This window comes from Cygnus olor, chromosome 18 (genome assembly GCF_009769625.2).
Source record: "Cygnus olor isolate bCygOlo1 chromosome 18, bCygOlo1.pri.v2, whole genome shotgun sequence".
NCBI lineage: Eukaryota > Metazoa > Chordata > Aves > Anseriformes > Anatidae > Cygnus > Cygnus olor.
Window position 1 is genome coordinate 9,758,722 of NC_049186.1, and position 22,507 is coordinate 9,781,228.

Here is a 22,507-nt window from a genome sequence, read left to right on the forward strand (position 1 = left end):
TTTCCAGAACCTCTTGCAGCTTCTACCCATATATTGTTCATTGATCTCATGTCTAGCATATTAAAACAATTCATGAGAAGCTCATTAAAACCTAGTAAGAAAAGTCTTCTGGTGTGTTTCATCAGAGGAGATAATAGCCTACAATCTAGAGCATGAATATGTTATAAGAGACAAAACAGAGCCGTTTAGAGAAAGAACACTTGGAATGTATTGTTCCCATAAGCAGATGTTAAATTACTTCACCGTAAAGTGGAATTTACAAATCCCAAAGAAATGTTATTTTTATGTGAACAAACAATTTGTTTATTATTTCAGCAGGGTGACACAAAATTCTTGTACATATGCCTCTCCATGTTGGCAGATGTGTTGAACGTAAAAACTGGTTGTTGACTGAAAATGCTCCTTGTATATGCAAGTATTGACAGGGCAAGATAGAATGGGTATATCCTGACTGGTGTACTATCTCAGGCACAGGGATAATTCAAGTTTCAAACAACCTATCTGAGATATGCCTGCTGGCTCAAGATAAGTTGGATCTAATCACTGGCACGTAGCTGGAGCTACAGATCCCTGTGTGCAGAGAGGACATGGACCAGAGTCAACTTTGAGGTTATACCTTGAGATATGATAGATACACAAACAAGCTCAGAAAAATGTGCAGCCTCTCCTGGGCATTGTTAGCATCAAATACATTCAACACAAACCAGACAAAAATAAAACACTGATTTAAGCTTGGGTAAGCACCTCAGGGTTGTCACATTCTGAGGAATATTGATCTCAGTCACACATTCATCTGTAGTTAATTTTGTTAACAAAAATAAATCTTTAAAGTCCATAGATCTTCAATATTCACTTCAGAACACTTAAATTAAAACAACTAGGATTATAAATATTTACCATAAAGAACTTATTGATATTGCTTGCAATGTGTTCTCACTGTTAGGTGCAGCAACATAAAACTATTCATAAGAGCAGCATATCAAATGCCAATGTACTTACATCAGTGTCAGGTCCCTTGTCAGCCCCAGGACATGAGAAAGTGACAAACTCATGGCATCTCTTATGAACCACAAAACAGCAAACTAGGAAGAAAAGGGAAAACAACAGTTAGACTTGCATAGGTTTCGTTTTCTTTTTTCTTTTTTTTTTTTTTTTTTTTTGAAACAAATGCAGTTACACAGGAAATAAAATAAAACTTACAGCCAAGTATTTCACCTGTAAGTCATTCAAAGAAAGTAGAGCCTAATGTTAAATATAGACACACAAAAAAGGCAGACATCAAGTAAACTATATAATTAGAGGAAATAAGTGGGCACATTTAAAAATCTAAACACTCTACAATGATAATTTTCTAATATTTAACACAGCCCATAGCATTAAAGTTTGGTGTGGGATGAACGATGCTATGAAGCTGCATTTCCTGAATCCAAACCCACATCTCTAACTGAAGGGCTGTCAATGTGCAAAGAGCAGGGACTGTAAATGAGGCACATTAAACTGGAAGGACACCCACCCTTGGCTGTGAGATCTGTTCACCTGCATGCCTTGATGAAGATATCTAAGAAAATCCAATGTCTTTACTAGCTAATTACTTCTGTGACAAACCAAAGCTCTGAGTGAAGACTCTTGTGGAGAACAAAGTGTTCTCGTATCATAGAATGGCAGGAGGTAATGAGAAAAGAAAATTAGCTTCTGATTACAGTACAATCCCATTTAGAATTTAAGAATGATCTAAAAACTTTTTCATATAAGGAAAGCTTAATCTAATTATGTCATGTGATGGAGGCTATAGGCTGTCACACAACAGAGGTCACACACGTGCCCCAAAACCACATAAACAGGATGATTTGCTTGAGAGAGCATACTTCAAAAACCAGGTATTTTAGCTTTTCACCCTTACAGAGGTTCTTTCTTAGTGTTAAGTTTAGTTCTGGTATTTCACAATCAGACAGTCCACATTTGAGCAAAACAGAATAATCTAGATTTAAGATGGTGAACATCTCGAAGTAAACACTGTACTATCAGGCAAAGTTTTACAGTGACTCAGAAGATTATAACGAAAATTCCGAAGTAGTCTGTAGAGAAACTGTGTATTATACATTCCCTGAACACATTAGGCTGTGTTTCCAATAAATAAAAAAACATGGTTTTAAAGGAGAGTTTTTTAAAAAAAATCAAATAGATTTCAATTGACTTGCAATAGCAAAATAGCACTGAATTTCCTCAACTTCAGTGGAAACCAAGTTAAATTCTTGCACTTTTTCAAAGTAGCTTATTTCGTGTGGAATCTTTAAGTTTTCTTTCCCATTTATAATGAATATCAAATTCTTTCACCCAATGGAACGAGCTAGGAAAGATGTTATCAAGAGCATCTTGGTGGCACTACAGCATCCAACTTTTGATCCCACCACGATGCCATACTGGCCTCATCCGCACCCCTAAGTCAGCTGGCTGTAAAGGAGTGTGATCCCCCTCACATCCCTCTCCAGCTATTTCTCATCAGCAGCCCATGCAGCAATTGTTTCCAACGGTTCTATTTCTGACATGGCATATGTTTATTCTGCGGACAAATGGTGTAAAATGGGCTTTGCTCCACTGATTCCAGTTCAGCTCTGCTGACTTCACAAGAGGCAGAGTTCTGGCCCAACACATGCTGCCCACTTGGTTGACTAGTTTGTTAATCAATCTAAATCCCAATCAATCCTACAATTATCATTTTGATGGTTTGTTTCTACCAACTGAAAGATCGCTAAGTGGCAATTACTATTAATATTACTTGCAGCTGAAACACGTTTCACTTCCAAATCGTATTTTTGGTTCCAAACTTTCCACTCTTGAAGACAACAGCCTGATTTCTGTTTGCAGGAGTAAATCACATGAAGAAAAATAATCCTGTTACATCCTCCAGAAAACAAAAAAGTTAAATAATTACTTCTGTGGGCAGTGATCACATATTTGCAGAAATACAAGATAAACTACGCAAAAGATCGGAAAAATATCTCTGACGAGGTTGCAGAACTGAGCTGCATTGCTGATGTCTTTCTTATAAACCGAGATCCTAGGGTGGCTAGTCCAGCTCTGCCTTTATTCAGCTACAGTGTAGGTTAGAACAAGTCTGCGTGCCAGGGCATCTATTTGGGGTAATATTTATAAAATACTCTAATCGGATCCTACTTCTGGGTTGACAACCTTCCCCAGCATATGAAGGAATTCATTCAACTAGAAGCAATGCTGACTCTGTTTTTAATACTGATATGTAGTAAGTGTCACGACGTGTAGGAGAACCACTGCCATTCCTTGCTACCACCTCATTCTACGGCTACGACCCGTAGCCACTAACTTCCATGAAAACTATGCCAATCACCCTACAATGCGAACTCCAATTCAGCTGCCAAAATGAACGATACCCCGTTTGTCCTTCTGGAGTTCAAGCTACACTTCAAGCACACTTATTAATATGCAATACTCGACTTCCTAAACCTTTCTACTCACCTACTAATTGACTGGGTTGTGCACCTCAACAATGACGGTCTCCATTCTTTCTCCTCCATTTCCCATTTGTACTCGCAGTGGGTTACCCATCTCCACATAGCTCGGTTACTTATTAAGCAATTCCAAAGCATCACTCCTGTCTCACATTTCACCTTTCGAGAACACTCAAGTGAAAACCAAATAATTTGATGTAAAGATAAACAGTGGAATAGGCTACTCTTGGTGAATCATAAACCTAATAGCTAAAGGATGAGAGTGAGCTAAAATCCCTTGTTAGCAGCAGTCATTTCCATACATAAAATTTGTCTAAATTTTCATTTTTAAAGTCATCCACTAGAGCAGACTTCAGAATCTTTCGAGTTTTCTTAGTTTCAAAGCAACACATAGCTAGAGAATTCATAATAAAAATTTACTTAGATCAGATAAGTGAAAACAAAATATTACCTGCTTAAAATACCATGACATTTTTAGTAATAAAGATGAAAAGTAACCTTTCACTTGTTACTTGTTTTGAAAAGATGTTAATAGCTTCACATCACTTACTGCAGCTGTTAAGAAGTCACATTATGCTCATCACCTTCTCCTAATGAAAGTTATATTACACTACTTTGCAGAGACTGCCAGGAAATTTGTTGCTTTACATTTTAACAAGAGTATAAGCAGAAGAGAGCTGGCACACATCATGCATAGCTGCTGGAAAGCAACTCCAGCCTGGCAGCTAAGATTAAAAAGAAAATTACTGAAGTATTTTCATGTTTCGACAGCGCGATGTTGATCTGGGGTATGCATACCATGGGTGCGAACTTTCATCCTTTCCAGCTCTGGACTTGCTGGAGAAAAATACTTCTCACAGCAGCCAGGGAAGGGCCGGTGGGGAGCATGGAGAGAACAAACCCAGCCTTGTGCTATGGGATCATGCTCTCCGCTGGCCTCCTGGCACGCTGCTCCTCCTGGCTGTCCCCTGCCTCCATCCCCAGCACGGCTGCAGGGAGCAGGAGATGCCAAGTGGATGCCAGGAAAGAGGGAAGAGCATGGCAAGGAGCACTCCATGCTCTATCAAAGCACAACCAGAAGATGCACCACACAGTTTGGGGATTTATGCTACTTAATGGAGGGTAATTCATTCTGGCCAACTTTATTCTGTCAGTTCACAGCGCTGAGAAAAATGTCTTGTTATTAAATATATATATATATATATATACACAGAGAGAGAGAGAGAGTCAGCAGTCACTTATAGTTACAAGGCAGTGCTGTAAATTTCAAGCTATTTTCTAAATTATCTGATGTGCGAAGGTTATCAGTATGATACATTATGGGACTTATCCCCTAAAAAACACCGTTACTAGTAGCTTTCATATATGACACAGACTGATGAGACAGAAATGAAACAGTACTGCGGTAAGTAAAAGAAGCAATCTTCTCTATTAGATGGTCTATAAAGGAGAAAAACTCTTGTTGAACCCTAGTCTCCTACACAATGTGGAGACATGCATCTGAAGAGCTTTACGGCCACAAGCATTGCAGATAACTGGGGTAAAAAGTAGCAGGACAGAAGTTGCACATTTTACAATTTGAAATTACTTACAAAAATCCAACAGATATTAAAAAAACAACAACTATACTCCCGCTTTTGGGAAAACAAAAAACAAGAAAATGAACAAAAAAACAGGCTAGATGAGACTTCCCAATAGAAGTGACTATCTCTATACTATACCCTAGATATATTCAATAAAACAAATTAAACTGCACAGAGAGAGCACATAAAAAATTATATACAAGTTTATTAAAAAAAACAACAAGCGGTTCCAAGAGAGTCTAACTGAACTGCCAGTTATTGCCTATAGAGAAATCAGTGAGCTTTTTCAAGTGATCTTCGAGTTATTTCTGTAGTGGTCAAGATTATTCTCCCAACTCTAATTATGATTTTTTTAAATCCTAAGGACCATAAAAATTTTACATTAACTTTACACCTAAGCACATAAACCTTAAAGCTTTGTCTCCACTGTTACACTAAGTTATTTGCCTGACATCAACAGCTCTACATATACTTGCCCACATAATTTGTTTCTAGGTTTTGAGTATTGATTCTTCCAAAGGAAATGGCAGAAGAAGTCCGACTGGCAGCAGTGGGGAAATTACTCTGCGTATACAGTATTTGTTGTTGGGTTTTACTTTTATTGTCTAACAGAACAAGAATTGATTCCAAATTGGACTAAGGAGTTACAATAAAACCAAAATAAGCATGAAATCACTCTCTGCATTAGTCTCTGAGCGTACTAGAGAACTTTAAGGGCCTCTATAGTAGCTTGGAGCACTGTATAATTTTTATGTTGCTATTTTACATGCTTTGCATTTTCAGTGAGGCCACAGAATTTCCCCAAGGGACCCATTTTATGGGCTGACTTTTTCTTGTGCTTCCTGCGCGACACAAAACGATGAATGAATTTGTCACATGGCATGCATTAGTTCATTCTAAGAATGAATATCGCAATTACATTAAATGGAAATAGTGTACTACTTCAAGATAGACAAGTCATTTAAGCATTAACTACATTTATTATTATTTTTTTTAATATATACTGCTCTTTAAATAAATTTACTAGTAATGCAGTAAACTCATGAACAGAATATAGCCAGAGCACAAAGTGTAACATTTAAAGAAGAATGATTTAGCAACTCTCCTCTTTCTCTTGTTCTGAACACGATATGGTTATGACTTGAAAAAAAAATCCATTATTTTGGTTGTATTTAATATAAATGAGGCTGCTTACTATATACCAAACACACAAGTCAGAAGAAGTGCTTCCTCTGAATATTATTAACTTAGTGAATCCACAGGGGATTTTAAAAATTGCATTACCCTAACTTTTCCAACATGTGTAATTTATAACACATCAGCTAGTTTTTCTGCCAGCGTTTCACCCCATCTACAAGAGAGGGCTATCTCAAGAGAGTAGCTGATACCTGCAATCTTTTCACTTAGCATTTACAATGCCTTTCTCACTAAAACAGCCCACAGCCCAGCGAGATGCAGCCTGTTCCAGGATAACAAGGTTTGTAAGGAAAACAGCCCTCTCCCCAGTCACCATCGCCTGTCCCTAAGCTTTTTAAAACTCTTTTGTAGCTGCATGAGGTCACGGAGCACCTTACGGTGCCAACCTGTAGTGCTACACATTGCCTGCTTCACAGATCGTCTTTATTTGCATTGTCATTTCTGCAGTCCTCGAAGCAGCATCAGAAACCTACCTTGAAGTCCAAGTAAACAGCCTACATGAAATCAATATTGATAAATTAGGGCCGATTCCTCATTGTGAGCTCCAAGAGTCTGCTGGCCAATAATTGCTTGCATATCCTCAGGTTCATACGTCTGACCTACAGAATACTCCATTCAATCCCCAAAATTTTTCAATTTTGTCAAGTTCAATTAGGCTAATTAATTGGGGGCTCTACTAAATCTCTACTACAAAGGTTTACAAAATTTAAGAGAAAGTAATGGTTAACTGCAACACTATCTTATTTGCATGAAAGGATTATACAGATCACCGGGACAGTCTTAACTACTCAGGTCATTAACTCCTTTACACTAAGTACATAACAGATGGAGTCGCCGGTAAGCTGGCTTTGCAAGATCTCCAGCAGTACGCAAATACAGCCTGCATGCCTGGGAGAGACTGCATACATATTTTCATTTACAGCAATGCCGGGGGATAAAGCAATGAATATTTTCCTGCAGCTACATATGGAACATTTTTTAAACAGTTGGGATATAGTAAAATATCTCACATAGCTTATTTCCCAGATTTGTCATTTCTACTTTCAATTACAAGGAAAAGAAGGTACCTTATATTGTTTTTTCCCCAAAAACCGTGCTGCAATGCTCGCAAAACAGAAGAGTTTCAAAATATTAAAGTATTTTTCAAGTACAGAATACAAAGTATTCAACACTGTTTCAACCCAGTTATTAAACTATGTACTTTTTTAAAGACAGAGATCACCATTTCTATGAAAAGTCCTTGCTAAAATTTCATGAAGCTATTAATCTTGCTCCTTTGAGGTGTCCCATTTTATAAAAGAATAATAACCCAGGAGCCATCTATCAAAACCAGAACTGAAATAGCTATTTCAAGAACTCGCAATGACAAAAAAGATGACCCACAATACCAGACTTTTTATATCACTTCTGTAGGCTCGAATTCATTGTAGATTAAAAACCTGATCTCACCAGGCTGCAGAATAGTACCAGAGACGCTGCAGGTGCCTGCTGTAGCCTGCTTTGAGCAGTGCACAGGCACAGCAGCAAGGCAGGGCACAGCGCTTGCAATTAAACAACTAGCACAACACAAAGACCACAAATGCTTCCTGTGAAGACTGAACGTTAGTCCTTTGAGTTTTTCACTCGTTCAGCAATGAGCTGAACCTCAGAAAGGGGATGTCTTAAACAAAGCAGCTGTCTTCAGCTTGGGATATTACCAAGCACAGAAACAAAGAGCTGAGAGGGCAAGTAGCAGGGAGCAGCACAGGCTGTCTGTATTTCAGGCCTGTCTGAACCAACAGGATGCGACGTGAAACCGATCTCCAGAATGCAGCTGTTGGGTTTTATTCTGTAATACAGCTGGAATCCTGGACGGCTCCTTGCAGGAAGCCAACGGAAAGCAGAGAGCTTTTGGAAATCCCCGCGAACCACCTCTGCCAGTGCTGCTCACATACAACGATTATGGTCCTACATAAGTAAGCCCTCAGTAGAAGCGAGAGGCATCGCATGGGCATTCCTCTGACATGGGAATCGCTCCCATGCCCCAAGCTCTGCCACAAGCCTTCGTGCTCAGCCACAAGATGCTAAACATGCTGAAGACAACCATCCGAGGGATGCAGGCGATTTCTTCACCCTTCACCTGACGCTCAGCCACCCCCACGGTCAATTTATCGCAGGCTGCGCCACGCTTCACGGTCATGTTTGAATCTGTTCCCAGCTGGAAGCGTGGAAATCGGAGGAAAGACAGAGGTCGTCCTCAAACAGCTGGAAGGTTTTACCATCAGAGCTTGAGAAATATTTTACTATGAGTTTTATAGCTTGTTTTTCTCGACACTTAACTTAACAAATTAATGATACCAAGCTATGGGTAGTTGTAAACCAAAACAGTTCCTTCCTTTAGCATGGCTCATAATGGACACAAAAACAAGTGAAACGCCAGAGCTGAATGCCAAGAGCTGCACACGAAGTATTTCAGTGTATTTTGAATTTAGGTCTATGTTTTCAGTTGTGTTTGAGAAACCTTACAACACACTAACAAAATTAATGAACCTTACTTGCCAGTAAACACAATCCACATGCTAATTCCATTATTGCCAAAAGATTTTTTGTTGTTGCCTTTTTTTTTTTCTTTCTTCCAGGATGTGAACAAGTGAGGCCAAGATGACATGGAACAAGCTGTTTAAAATAAGAACAGAACCATATCCCAACTACTACACTAATAGAAATAGGATGCCTGTAATTCCTGCTTAGACACAATTGTGCTAAAAGAATTAATTTCCCATTACTAACAGAACAAGCATAATCATCCAATTTTACATTTACTTGCATATGTAAAAGTTTTTAAAAGGATTATAGCATCCTTTGACATTAACTTTCACACAATCATGAATCCAGAGCAGTGCAATGGGGCTTCAGAAGTATTAAAGAAAAATACTCGTGCCTTACCCATTTATTTTTAAAAGCAGAGCAGTTCATTTTAAAGGATGAAGATCTAATCCCACAAAGTAAATGTTATTATAGCATTTCGATGCTATTTAACGTTTATGTTTGACGTATAATTACATAAATTCAGGTAAGAAAATAATCACGATCCTTGATCTACAGGAATACCAGCCCAGACAGGCTTCCTTCTCATCAGTGTGACTTCATTTGCTCTTTCCAGTTCCTTTCAGCTTGGGGAAGTTTAAATCAAAAAGATAATTATAAAACTTCTTAAATCTTGTCACAAAAAAAAATCTTATATTGTATAATGTTAGTCATTATCTCCATAAGAGTTTAAATAAAGCACATTTGGATAGCAAGTTTAACTCCGACAATTAGCTCATTCCTGTTTGCACAGTTCATCAGTTCTGTGGCCTGTTCTGTGGTGTATTCTGCGCTAACATGACTGCATTAAAACTGAAAGATATTAATTTTGTGCCCAATAGACACAAAAAAAAATTGAAAATCATTATTTAGTCTCTTGCTGTCACCAAAACAAATCATTTGGATATAACAAAATTGGCAGTATTCATTGCATTACTGGATTTGCAGTGCAAAACTTAGTAGCTTTAGTTAGAAGATATATAGGCATTCCCAATCTGATGCCGGATTGTAATCATTATTAAAATCCAGGTCTTATAATTTAGTCTCTATTGGCATTAATTTGATAATTTCATTTGCCTTCATACAAAACAGCCTTCACAGTGGTGCACTAGAAAATGCAGAGGGTAAAAGCAGGGAATGGGACGTATGGTGGGAGAAGGTGTCACACTACAGCAGCTCATGACACCCTGTAAGAATGAAGCTCTCACCTCCTCTTCTCCAGGATTTTGGACCACTGCAGTTTCACGGTCTAAGTGCCAGCAGCCCCTTGCCATTCCTGCCCAAGGCCTTGCAAGCTCCACGCCAAGAGAACACAGACTTGCATGGTAATAATTATTCTCTGCCTTTCTCAACCTACCCAAAGCATGACTTGAACAGCACAAAAATGGGAAGGTTCAACAAACATGGCTGAAATTTTCAAAGGATACAAATTAAAAAGAAGTTCATCTCCTTCTGGACATGAGAGATACTAATGAGACCAACTGGTAGTGGGTTTGGACACTTTTCACAACGGGTTCAGGCTGGGGTTTTACAACTTAACCACATCCATCCTGCTTTGCACTGTACCGTATCATGAAACTAAAGCTATTTTGTTCATTTAAGATTCTTCCTGTTGCTGTTTCTCTCCACTTTTTTGATGTTATGCAACAGATGGCCAATATTTGTTGCAAGTCTTATCCAATTAAATACATCTTACAAAGGGTCATCTGCTAGAAGCTTCAATGTCACTTTCCTCCTCTCAGCAGTCACAGAAAACACCCCAAAGTAACAGCAACCTCCCAGGAAATCAACAACAACAAACTCTGCACTAGACCAATTACAGTCAGAAATCTATTGCCAAAGTAATTTAAACCACTTAAGACAACAAACTCATAGAGAAACCAATTAAAGAATTAAGAAAATTCACCCCTAGCCAATGGGTGGAAGATTTTTTTCCCCAGCATGTTTGAAGGACACGTTATTCACTTCCAAGAAGCAGATTCATTTCTTAGGTCTGGTAGTTATGAAAATTACATGGCTGAATGACTGATACAAGCTACAGCAATTCTTTCCAAATAGCAAAAGTGGTATTTATAGGAAATGCCTGTGGGTTCTGAAGTAGGTAATACACACAACAAAAAAAGAAACCATGGAAACAGGTCATTTAATTACGAATGAATTATTTACATTTGCAGTAGAACTTTCAAAGAAAAATATTTTTCAAAACAAAGAAGTAGGTGAGGATGGGAGATTTGCAGCAAGGAAACCAGTATGGCAACAGTCAGAGGAATTTCTCATTATACGGTCACTGTAACTCTTACAACTTGGGCATGACTTCAGGCAAATTAAACCAATGGTACCCCCTGGTCTACTAATTCACCACCACATATTCGTGTAAAGCCCTGACCAGTTCCCACATCCTGGCTCCCCGTGCTTTGCCATCTCAAACATTTGCACACTCAAGGCAACACTGCACTGGGAGCCAGAGCTGGCACAGCGATGATTTCTTCAGTCAGGGTTACACGACCACTTTTATTTGACATATGGCACATTACTGTCAAAACCAGTGGTCCTGTCTGCTTGCTTCTATGTATTGACATTTATGCAGCCAATTTTTTTTTTTTGGCAAGGTTGGATTTTAGCTGGATCCGTTCCCTGAGCTAGTTCAATGCACAGAACATGAATGCTCCCGGAGCACAAAAACGGATAAAGACCTCCGTAGCAGCCTAGACTTATGCTAGATTTATACCAGATAGAGCAGCCACATGCTAAGGACCTATGCGAATGTCAGAACTCAATCCATCCTGCATGACGAAGTCAATGAATGGAGATGCTCTCTTCAGGTTGTCTAGATGGTTGACAAAGATATCAAAACATTTTTCAAGCACAGAAAACACTCTGAGAATTCAATCTTTATCTCAAAATATTCCTCAAAATGAAGCCTAAGCTTGAGTTCTTAGAAAACACTAACAGTTATTCTTGTTATGTCATATACGTCATATGACATATTCTTGTTATTATGTCTTGTTATTACATCATAGGTAGAACCTTGACTGCAAATACACTAGGAACAGTATTCAAGCATTTTCCACAGCATGGTCATGACATATTTGTGCAGTTTTTCTTGGCTCACTGAAGCAGCAATATAAACAGTATTTCTCAGTTTATGTCACACAGAATGAGTAGTTTTCTCATGATGTGGCAAGGTAAATACTATTTTCTATGCCCTACATTTACTAAAAGCAATATATTAGTGTAAGTAATAAGCGAGGCATAAACGTCGGCGACGTGCTAGCAGATATTCGTCTGAGAATATTGCTTACTGTAGGACAAGGATTTCAAGCAGCAGTGAGGGACTAGAATTGAGTAAGCCATCATTCAAGCCCAAGAAACCAAAAAGAAGCATTCTACCAGAGCTCTGAGATTGCAACTCCTTTCTACTGACTATGAAACACAAAAAGAAAGGGTCGAGTCCAAAAATGATGTAACTTGCTTTCTGTTACTACTGTCTTTTCTGATTATTTTTCTTCAAGATTTTACTACGTGACATATTAGCACTTTAAAAGAGACCATAAAGGCAACTGAAAAGCTAAATTAGTGCACCTCAAATCTGTAATTTAGGAAAACAGCCAAAAGCCAAACTCATTTCAGCTTTAGTCAACAGTTTTTAAAATCACAGATTACTAATAGGCAAAATAAGAAAGCACTCTATTTTTTTCATTTGTGTTAAAAAAAAATATACACAAATATCTCTTGAAAAGAAAATGCTCAAACCACTTTCTTTTGACATTCTGACATAAATAACTATTTCCCCCACTAACTTAACCGTCCCTTCTCTTATATACAGTGCAACAAAGCAATCAAGCCTTTTTGTAAGATGTATTTAACATCATTATAAATTAGTCATTTATGAAGTCTCCACAATGCACTTATGGACACCTGGGATGCTGTATGATTGCAAGACCACTAAAAGTGCTGGTAGATGAATTAATTTTAAGGAGAAGTTGTTGCTAAAGGCACGATATGAATCACCCCACTAGATACTTGGGTCAGTTAAAAAGGACCTATTTCATTTTTCTGCAGGAAGGAGAAAGTATATGGCAAAAATTGGGTGTCATCAGACTCCCTGCTTAGCCCTAGTGCTCTTCTAGCACTTTGGTGAGCCGGGCAGAGGGAAAACACAAGGAAAACCAGCCCCTTGGCCAGGCACCCAGCCCCAGCATGACATCTGGGAGCAGTTAGTCACTAGATGCATAATGCACCAAACACGGAGCTGCGTCCTACCGGGCAGCACAGCTCAGCTCTAAGCTGCAGTCAGGTCCCACGTTTCTAAATGACGCTGCTGTAGGAGCAGAACTGCCTGCATCCATGCACGCAACGCACAGCCACGAACGCAAGAACATGCATCCAGTCCCAGCAAACGTCTTGCACAGACAGTACTGCCGAGAGATTTCCATGAGCCCACGGAGAGAAAAGGCACGGATGCCATAATTAAAGCACTTCAGGGGGACAAGGTTTCCTTGTTGTTCTACCAGGCCCATACAATGCTGATGGAAAACAGCAAAAACTCAGCGCAGATGAAAAAAACTCCACATCTGTTAAACACTCCAGAAAGTCACCTTGCTTACATAGTTTCCCCAGTGCTACCACGTATGTTTATGCATCTCTCACTTCCCAAGCCAGGGCATAAACCAGATACCCAGTGCTGCCTCTAAGTCCTAATGGATCAACTTGGCAACTTTTCTCCTGAGGTCTCAGTTTAGCAACAAAGATTATCCTACAGTAAGTTTGGAGCAAGGCTTAAAAAAAAGCCACTTTCTCCCTTGCAAAATTCAAATTCTAGACCTCGTACTCAATAGCCTGAATAGTGCACTTTTATATAATACAGCTCATTCATTACATCTCACCCACACTTCTTAAATGTTGTTTAATATTTCTGATCATGCACAGTCCATTATTGCAGCCAAAAATGGTTTTTATTTGCAATTATTTTATGCCTTTTAATGCTGCACGCTGCAGGGTGCTTAAATCCTTCACAAATTGGGTTAAAAAATGAAGAAAAACTATGAAAGCAAGATACATATAAGACTGCATGTTCTCCTTGTAAACAATGTGAAACTGTTACAGAAGTGGATGGAAAATAACAAATTCCAAGTAGATTCCAACTGGTGCACACAGAGATAAATTCGACATGAATTATGTTGAAGTGGTGTAATGAGTTCCAGGCTACAAAGTCTGAAAAAGTGAATCCCACAAACAATAGGATCGTACATCAACACACTGCTTTATAAGAAACCCAGCTTTCAGTATTACTTGATGACAACATGAATTTTCGGTGTGGCAGGAACTTTGCCTTAAAGCTGTTATGGTTAATATGCAAACGTGCCGTTTGTAAATTCAGTGCAGTGTTAAAATGAGACTAAACCGGGTCTTTGGCATGCAGACAGGAGAAAGGGAGCAAGGATGTGAAGTGGTCACAACACACTGCAGCCAGAGTCTTTCCATAGGAAGTTTCTTTGGGAAATTAGTTTCTTCACTGGTTAGGATAAAACCATCTCCCTGGACTCGGAGGGCAACCCTAGAACAACAGCTCCTTGCCTCTGCAGCAAGAGTTCTGCTCTGACACAGGCCAACCACCACCAACCCATCCCACTCTGGACTAGAGGGAGGAAGGTCAGTCTGTAGCTTCACATCTACCTCCCCCAGGTGTAAATCAGCATCACTGCTTAACAAAATGCTTCTGCGGCTGCTCCTCCCTGGCCCTGGGCCAGACCCTTCTTTTTGACTTACTGCAGGATTCCCTCCTGGTCACATCAGGGGCTCCCCCGCTGAGGCAGCAAAGCCCCTTCCTGCACAAGCAACGATGGATCTGCGTGTGGGCTCAGCCAGGGAACTGCAGAAAGGCCCTGGCACAGCACCACGACCCTGGCACAGCACCGCGGCGCCCACCCAGGAAGGCGCAGCATCTTCTCAACCCAGATCAGACAGAGGAAAATTCCACTTTCAGGTTCTGTCCCATTTCCTCAGCCATCTGCTACTCCATTATTTTAGCATTACATAGCACAGAAGCCTAAGACTTTGCTTTGGAATATCAATTGTTAAATTCTAGGGAAAAAAATACGGAGCCTGAGTTGCATTAAATGTGATTGGTGAGAACTTGCACGGCTGAGAAACCCATCGATCTATTTGCTCTGCGACTCACTGACTGGATAGAACTCATTAGAAACAGATTTATGAAAGTGACTCAGAATTTGGAACAAATTAAAGATGAGTAACAAAAAAAAGGAACTGAAAAAATGTGTTCTATTCATTTAGAAATGTGCAGTGCTGACAGCACGGACTGAACCAGCTGAGAATACAGCCCCGGTCTCCTGATTTCAAAGCCTTTATATTTGTTTCTTTCTGCACCCTCGCTGCTTTACAGTACAACTGCAGAATAGAGAGGTGGGGTTTCTGTTTTGTTTTTGTTGCTTGTTTGTTTTCAACGTTTTCTTCTTCCTTTTCTTGGGTGTACTTCTGCTAAGCTAAAGCTAATAGCAGTAATACTACTAGCAATAATAGCAATACCAAGTATTAATAGGATCAGGAACTGAGTATCAATTTTCCTACTGCACAATGGAATCTCATTCTTTTCAAAAATCTGTTTTACAGAATACAAAACTTCTTCAATAATATACTGTTTCAATTGCTTTCAGCTTTTACAAAAATCCTACCAAAATTGAAAACTTTTCCTTTAAGCTACTGCTACACAGCATAAACTGGTATCTCATGCCCTCCTGTTCGTGGGGGAAAACAAGAGCTCTTATTAATGTCTTCGAAGTACACAAAGTTTTTCTTAGTTTGGCTTTTACATCCATTCACAGAGCCATTAACACAGTAAGTCTATTAACAAATGCAAGGGGTTTCACAAGTTCAATTGTGGTAATTAGTCATTATTTCAGCTTTAAATGACTCTCTGCTCTAAAGAAAGATTATGGCTTTTCTTGCTCTATTACCCAATTGGCATTTAAGTCAATCTGCTAAAAATGTATCTGCTTCAATGGAAGCTGAAAATAACCTATTAAAGGAATATGCAAATCTGAGCTTTTTTTCCTTCTTAATACTTTAATCTAATAAGAACATATTATATTACTAAGAAATTCTGGTTGAGTCCGTTATTCAGCTCTCCTTAGTTCTTTCATAATTCCACTTCTGCTGTCATGAGTAAGGCAAAAATGTTAAGCTACTTTCATGGCAAGATGTTTATAACAACTTAGGTTATAACAAAGGTTGCAGAAAACATTAATCCCAGCTCACATTCCTAGCATTTAGCACGTGGAAGAAAGTACTTTGACAGCACACGACCCACTCAACCCCTTATTTCAAAGCAGATGAGGACACGTCTGTAGAAAGATGCACCAAAAAGTCACTATTCCCAAGATCCCTGCAGCAATGATGGATGGTCTTCTGAAATAAGAGCGCTTGTTCCCTTCAAATGTGCAGACACAAAAAGGAGGCTGACCTTTCCTGCCCGAACAAACACGGCACTAGGAATTCAGCAGATCGGGTACTGAAAGCCATCGATGCTTGGCGTGAAAGGGCCACATCTACGCCTTTCAAAATACTGACATAGACCCAAAAAATGGCTCTTTACACTTCATAGCATTTATAAATTCCTCAGTCATTCAATGCAAGCCAAAAATTAGAAATTTTAAATATTAATGTGATAGCTTAACTTTCTAAGAGTCTCTCCCTCGCATTAACTATCTGGAAGTTTTGGAGCAAGACGCAGCCCAAGCCAGCAGAGCTTCCATTACACTGCTGGTGTTTCGGGACCATGGCACACGCTGTTCTGCCTTACAGTGATGCCTATTTTAGCTCATTTTCAGGAGCTTTTGTACAGTACAAGTCAGTCTCCTGTGCTTTACGCTGGCCTCTTCATTTCAGGACCTTACATGTGAGGCTTTGTTAAATGGTTTTTAAAAACTACCTGTGGTAAAAGAAGAAAAGAGATGAAACCCCATACCATCCTTTTAATGTGGAAAATTATTTCTACTTCAGGATCGTTGTTTGATACAGGAATTATTAAAACCCCAACATACTCAAATGGCTTTCAGCCATTTCAGAGCACGACTCCCTCTCAAGCATACAGTGTCCATTTAAATTCCACTTCCAGTAACGCTGTACGTATTTGTCATTCTGTTTGAGAGGAATCTACAATAAAATCTGTTTTGCTTTAAGAGAAAAAAGCATTTCTGTTCACACAAGGACTTACATTCAGGTTAACACCCTCCTGGCTTCCTCCAAATACTGTCAGCAGAGCTCTCCCTTTGAAGCTCAGGGACGCTACTGTCACAGCACAAACCCAGCTCTTCACTTGCTTTTGCTGGGTGAGGCATCACTTAGTTTTATTTCTCGTTTACAGCTGATTTTGATCCGTAAATAAGAAAAAGTCATTTTTTTCCTGACTGAAGCATTATGATTCACCAAGTTACAGTGGGAGGGGGAATTGCATTGGGTTTCCTGGTTATCACAGGTTTATAAATGCACACAGGTGGATTTCTCTCACCTACGTGTTTAGGCACTCACGGAGTTCAGAGCTGTTTGAGCTCCTTGCTTGGAGGGAAGCAGGCACTACTTTGAAAAGAAGTGCTTTATCACATCCTGATGTAAATGCCTGCATCACGTGGACAGGTGTCCCCTTAAAAAAGATGGGCTCTATTAGGAAAATGCTTTAGGATGAGACTAATCACATCTGGGGAGAGCCTGTTTCTCCACACAGGCTGTAAAAGAATTCACTGTACCTCTCAGTTTCAAATTTACAGCATTGGCATTTAGATACAAGTGGATTAAGCTCATCCTATATGTTGGATGAAGTAAAATAAGGTTTAAATTAATAGCATAATCTGTATATGCATTGTGCTCAGAGCCAGCCACTGCTGCCTGGCTGGAGCTGGCCTGTCTGAGCACGCTGCTTCAAATAATGAGAATTCCCTATGCTAGCGCGACCGAACGAGAGCTAATGCACTGCCTCGTGCCTTTTGCTTCCCATTAGTAGGACACCTACTGAAGATTTCCTTCCTAGGGATTTCAGGTTAAAAACTGTTATATCTTTATTCTTGTCTCTAAGTGTTGCCTTCCTTCTACACAGTGAGCGGTTAGGCATTTAATCATGTCAACTTATATCTCACTGCATATGCAGGAAATGTAGCAAAAAGCTCATTTAGGGCCAAGCAGCATGTGTGCAAGGACTGTCAGACCTAAGTCCCCTGTAAGTAGAGCACACTCACTTTCATCATTTTTGGTTCATTCCTTCCCTTTTTGGACCAAATTCTGGACATATTATGCAAACTGAAAGAGTAGATGCAAATTCCCTAGTGGCTATTAGTGTGTCTAGACTCATTCATTGACCTAGAAGATGTCTTAATTGCCTCTTTTCTAACTGATGGGAAAAATATGCTCTAATTTTTCCAGGCTGCAATCTTTTATAAGTTTTCTAACCAAAATTGAAACAACTGAATTTCATGGAAAAGCAGCTACATTCCATGTTCCTTGAGACTCAGTATGTGGAACATTTGTCACAGATTTAATATGATCCACAGGAAACCTCTCTTCATTTAAATGTTTGGTTTCAGGATTTCAGATTTTTTTTGGCTCTTTGCTACTAGAAAAGGTAGTGGCTATATCTATGAATCTTACTAGTTTACTAGTTTTTACAACATACTAATAAGCTAAATAGCATTATTTACAGGTATGTTTTTTAATCTGCATTTAACGTTTTCATGGTCTTTATTTCAACAGTTTTTATGTTTTTTTTTGGAAAAGGATGTTTGATAATTTTCAAATGTGTCCAACTTTACAAACGTTATCTGTGACAAAACCAACTGCACTCTCACGCCCTGCCTGGACTAGAAATGACAACATGAAAATAAAATGAAGCCAGAGACTGTGGTATAACTTCTGCTGGTATTGTTTTTTAAGGGGACAATTAACATATTTTCCTTCTGTATGGCTTGCCAAGTGCCTAAACGTAGCCAGCCACCACATGGATTAACAATGTAGTTGTTAGATTAACTGGTACAGAATTTGAATCTCACGGTGAAAATCTGTGTTCACACACATCAGAGGTCTTCATTTGTAGCAAAGAACCTGACTCTCAAACGAAGCAACACATTCGGCAGATGCAACATTTTGTGATTTTAAGATTAAAAGAGCCTAAGAAGCTTTTGGACCACGCGTTGCATCAAATTTACACTGCTGCGTCAGTGAGCACTAAAAGCCAAAAAGTATTAGCAGATTTAAGTGAGGATGCATTTCACTGATTGCTTCCTGTTAATGAAATTTTGTTTTAATCATTTAAACTGTTAATGTATTGTTTGTATCAAGAACTTTATAAAAAATTATGGCATACACTGTATATCATGTGTCATTTACGAGATAGTTTTAGCTCTAGGGAATCTCCACAGTTTGAATAATAGGTTTTTATACAAAAGGAATCGGCAGTTTGTAATGTTAACTTCTTTTATCCCAATCCCCTCTCTGTGTAATGCCCAATAGAATCAGTAATTAAAGCTGGTTTTTAGAGGTCCCCCAGGTTTCCAAACCAAAGCAGAGCACAAGGACTTTACTACCACAGGGCCTGGGCAACACAGGCAAGAAGCACCCCGATCATCCAGCGTGGACAGACAGCTCACCTCGATTTAGGGTGGCTCACCTCGGTTCAGGGTGCAGCCATTCACAGCAGTTGGTGTTCTCCCTCTGTGCTTCCTCTGTGGGAGCACAGTGACTTTGCTGCCACAATATTCGTCAGATCTTTGATCCACTGAAGACACTTTAGGATTTTATGATCCCGTTCTAGTACACATGCACACAGAATACGCAACAAAATATCCCAAATCCACATTATAACAGAAACTTGAAATAAGCCACACTACGTAGAACAGAATATTTGTTCCTTTGCTCCATACACATAACACATTTTTCCATCCTTTCAACTACTATTTTTATTCTGCTCAAAACAAGGCTGTCTTCAAGGACAACGCGTTCATTCAAAGTATGAACATCTCATTCACAGCCTTTGACAGCCTGAAAAAGAATTTTACTGCAGAACATACAGTTGGGTATTTTCCTCCACCAGGCTCCCATCGTGAATAATACTCTTTCAGACTAGTTTAAGTACTTTCCTGGAAAAGTATAATGACTACAATCCTTTGGCTCCTCATGCTTGTATTTTTCCCTTACCATGTTCTCAAGAATGTATTCATTTCTAAGGCAGCAAATCCTTTTTTTTGGTGTGGCTGATCACAGCTCCTTTCACATCAGGGAACCCAGAGAAGGATTACACCAGAGGAGTCTCTCTCTTGGAGTGTATCTATACTGCTTGGGTAGTTTGCTAAGCTGCTGAACAGCGTCTGGCTTCCTAAACTAAATCCTAAAACTGTTAGGATAAACTCTGAACCAAACTTTGTGCTGTAACAATTAAATCCTAGAAATGAATCCAGGAAAATATAAATAGAAAAAGTCTGCATCTGAAACACAGGAAGGCTTCCCTGTGGTTTCCGAAGCAGTTGATGTGTACAGGTTTAATGTGCCAGCCCAGATCTTGTCACGCGAGAGGTCTCAGTAAGGAGCCTGCTGGCAGCTGCATCCTGCTGGGGTCTGATGGGGCATGGAGCTGGCGCCTGCTCCAAATGGGGACAGCGGGTGCTGCGGCCGGTATTTAGGTACCACACAGCAAAGATGTTCTCAAGGGATTCTGCTGAAACACATCAAGTGTCTCAGTATTGGTCTAAATAAGATTTTATTTTAAAATACTTAAAGCATTTGTACAGAATAATCATTGTGACAGCACACTTCATGAAAAAAATACATGCAAAACAGACCTTTTTTTTAATATGGTTATATGATTTGCTAGTTTTGATTTGTCCCCTTTTTAACTTGACTCTGATTTCCAGTCGAGATTGTTAAATCAACATTTTGTATTATTGTAAGCACAGTACTGAACATTTTCTAGTAATAGATTTGTTCCAAACTTCGTTCTAGAGAGGCTATATTACAAATCTGAAATGACTGGAGTGGGAAGGAACTGAAGAATTCGATATTACTACTCCTTTCAAAAACTTTCTATTTTAAGAAATATTTTTGTTATTTGTGGTTGAATTACAAGTCCTTCACCTTTATAAAGTATTCTGAATAACATTTTCTACCATAATTTTGACTGCCGGATAATGAAACCTTAATTAGGAATTCTGTATATTGAATTCTGTGCTCCACAGAAACTTCAAGTTTCAATTCTTAGGTAGAATTAACTTCTTATTAGAAAAAGGAAGACACTAGCATAGAAATGAAAGGAAAATGATGAGTTTAATAAGAAAAGAAGGATCTGCAAAGAGATCAGAATAGCTAAAAGATTTTGGGGCTGGGATGTCTTTCAGCACTGGGGAGAAGAGGCTGAGATGACTCTTGCGATTTCTCCCCTTCAACAATACACAAACCACTTCTGTGATTCATACAGAACACAGACCATCATTAATGGTCTTACTGAGGGAGATTAAGCATTTTCTTATACATTGCCACAAAGTCATCATTTTACGGAAGATGTTAATAAGGTGTTTCTAAAATATAAGTGAATTTTGTTAGGTACGGGGATGAAACTACTTTCATTGCTCCGAACTGACATTTCATAGCATTGCAGTAAGGAAAGACCCCACCAGTTTAACACTCACTTATTCCAGTGCAGAAGACTACGCATGCAGCTTTAATTTAATAACGGTTAAAGAACAAGCATTTGAAACAAGGACGTGAAGCAATGGCCACATTACGCTGAGCTGAGCAGACAGCTTCCAGCGGTGTGCCATTTTCATCAAGACTTCAGTCCCAGACGCGAAGCTGCTGTGACAGGTATGACCACGGAGGACAAGTAAAAGCTTCTCGCACTGGAAGCCCCTTGTATGAAAAATGCCTTGAAGCAAATTGGAAGAACTAAATAAAATCAGCTTGTTTTCTTCAGCAATTCAGAATTTCAAACTTATACTAACGAGATACAAATGCCCTTTTCTATCATGCATATTATCATACTTTGCAGAAGTAACATTCAGGTGTTCTCAAATAGCAGAAGCACATTCTTGGATTAAAATCCTTCTTAAGTAGCCTCCCAGCAAACTTTGTCAGTTTTGTGTTTCTTGCGGACTACTTGGAAACAAATCACTTCAATTGCTACACATTTTTTCCTACTGTCACTACACACAAGCAAAATCGAAATGATGCAAGCTGACTGCATCACTGCTTCTTCATCTTGAGGAACATGCTGATTTTGGTACTTTTATTTACTTCTGTGCTTTGCTCTCTGGCTGTATTGTGCTCTGCTTCCTCAGGCTATCAGTAATCCCATTATTGTTTCAAAAATAACAACAAAAAAAGAGGCATTTACTGTGGGTTTTGATGCAGTTATTGACAATAGGGTCCCAGGGGTGGTGATCATGTCTAACTTTTAAAATGAAATAATACTGGTGGAATGCAGCACACGGCAGTTCCAAGATGGATGCTATAATACCACATACTACCATAATAATTCTTACATTTTTTCTTTAATCATTTGATAATCTGTGTGCCATCTTTCATCTTCATTTTTTTCTAAATATAGGTTGAGGCCTGCTAATACTGACTTTTAATACCTTTGGTGATCTGCTGGCTAACAGTACTGCGTGGCTGTGTCATGGG

General features: G+C 39.1%; 1 protein-coding gene across 4 annotated transcripts in view; it reads right to left on the bottom strand.

The window, feature by feature from the left end:
• The window catches only part of PRKCA (protein kinase C alpha), a 155,234-nt gene that overhangs the window by 95,596 nt on the left and 37,131 nt on the right, over positions 1-22,507 (bottom strand). For 3 of the 4 annotated variants that reach the window (XM_040530045.1, XM_040530046.1, XM_040530047.1), the window contains one exon: positions 1,000-1,082. In XM_040530045.1, the coding sequence (XP_040385979.1) occupies positions 1,000-1,082 (83 nt within the window). Of the gene's footprint in view, positions 1-999; positions 1,083-17,063; positions 17,083-22,507 lie in introns of those variants that run through there. The other variant, XM_040530048.1, reaches the window with a different exon arrangement.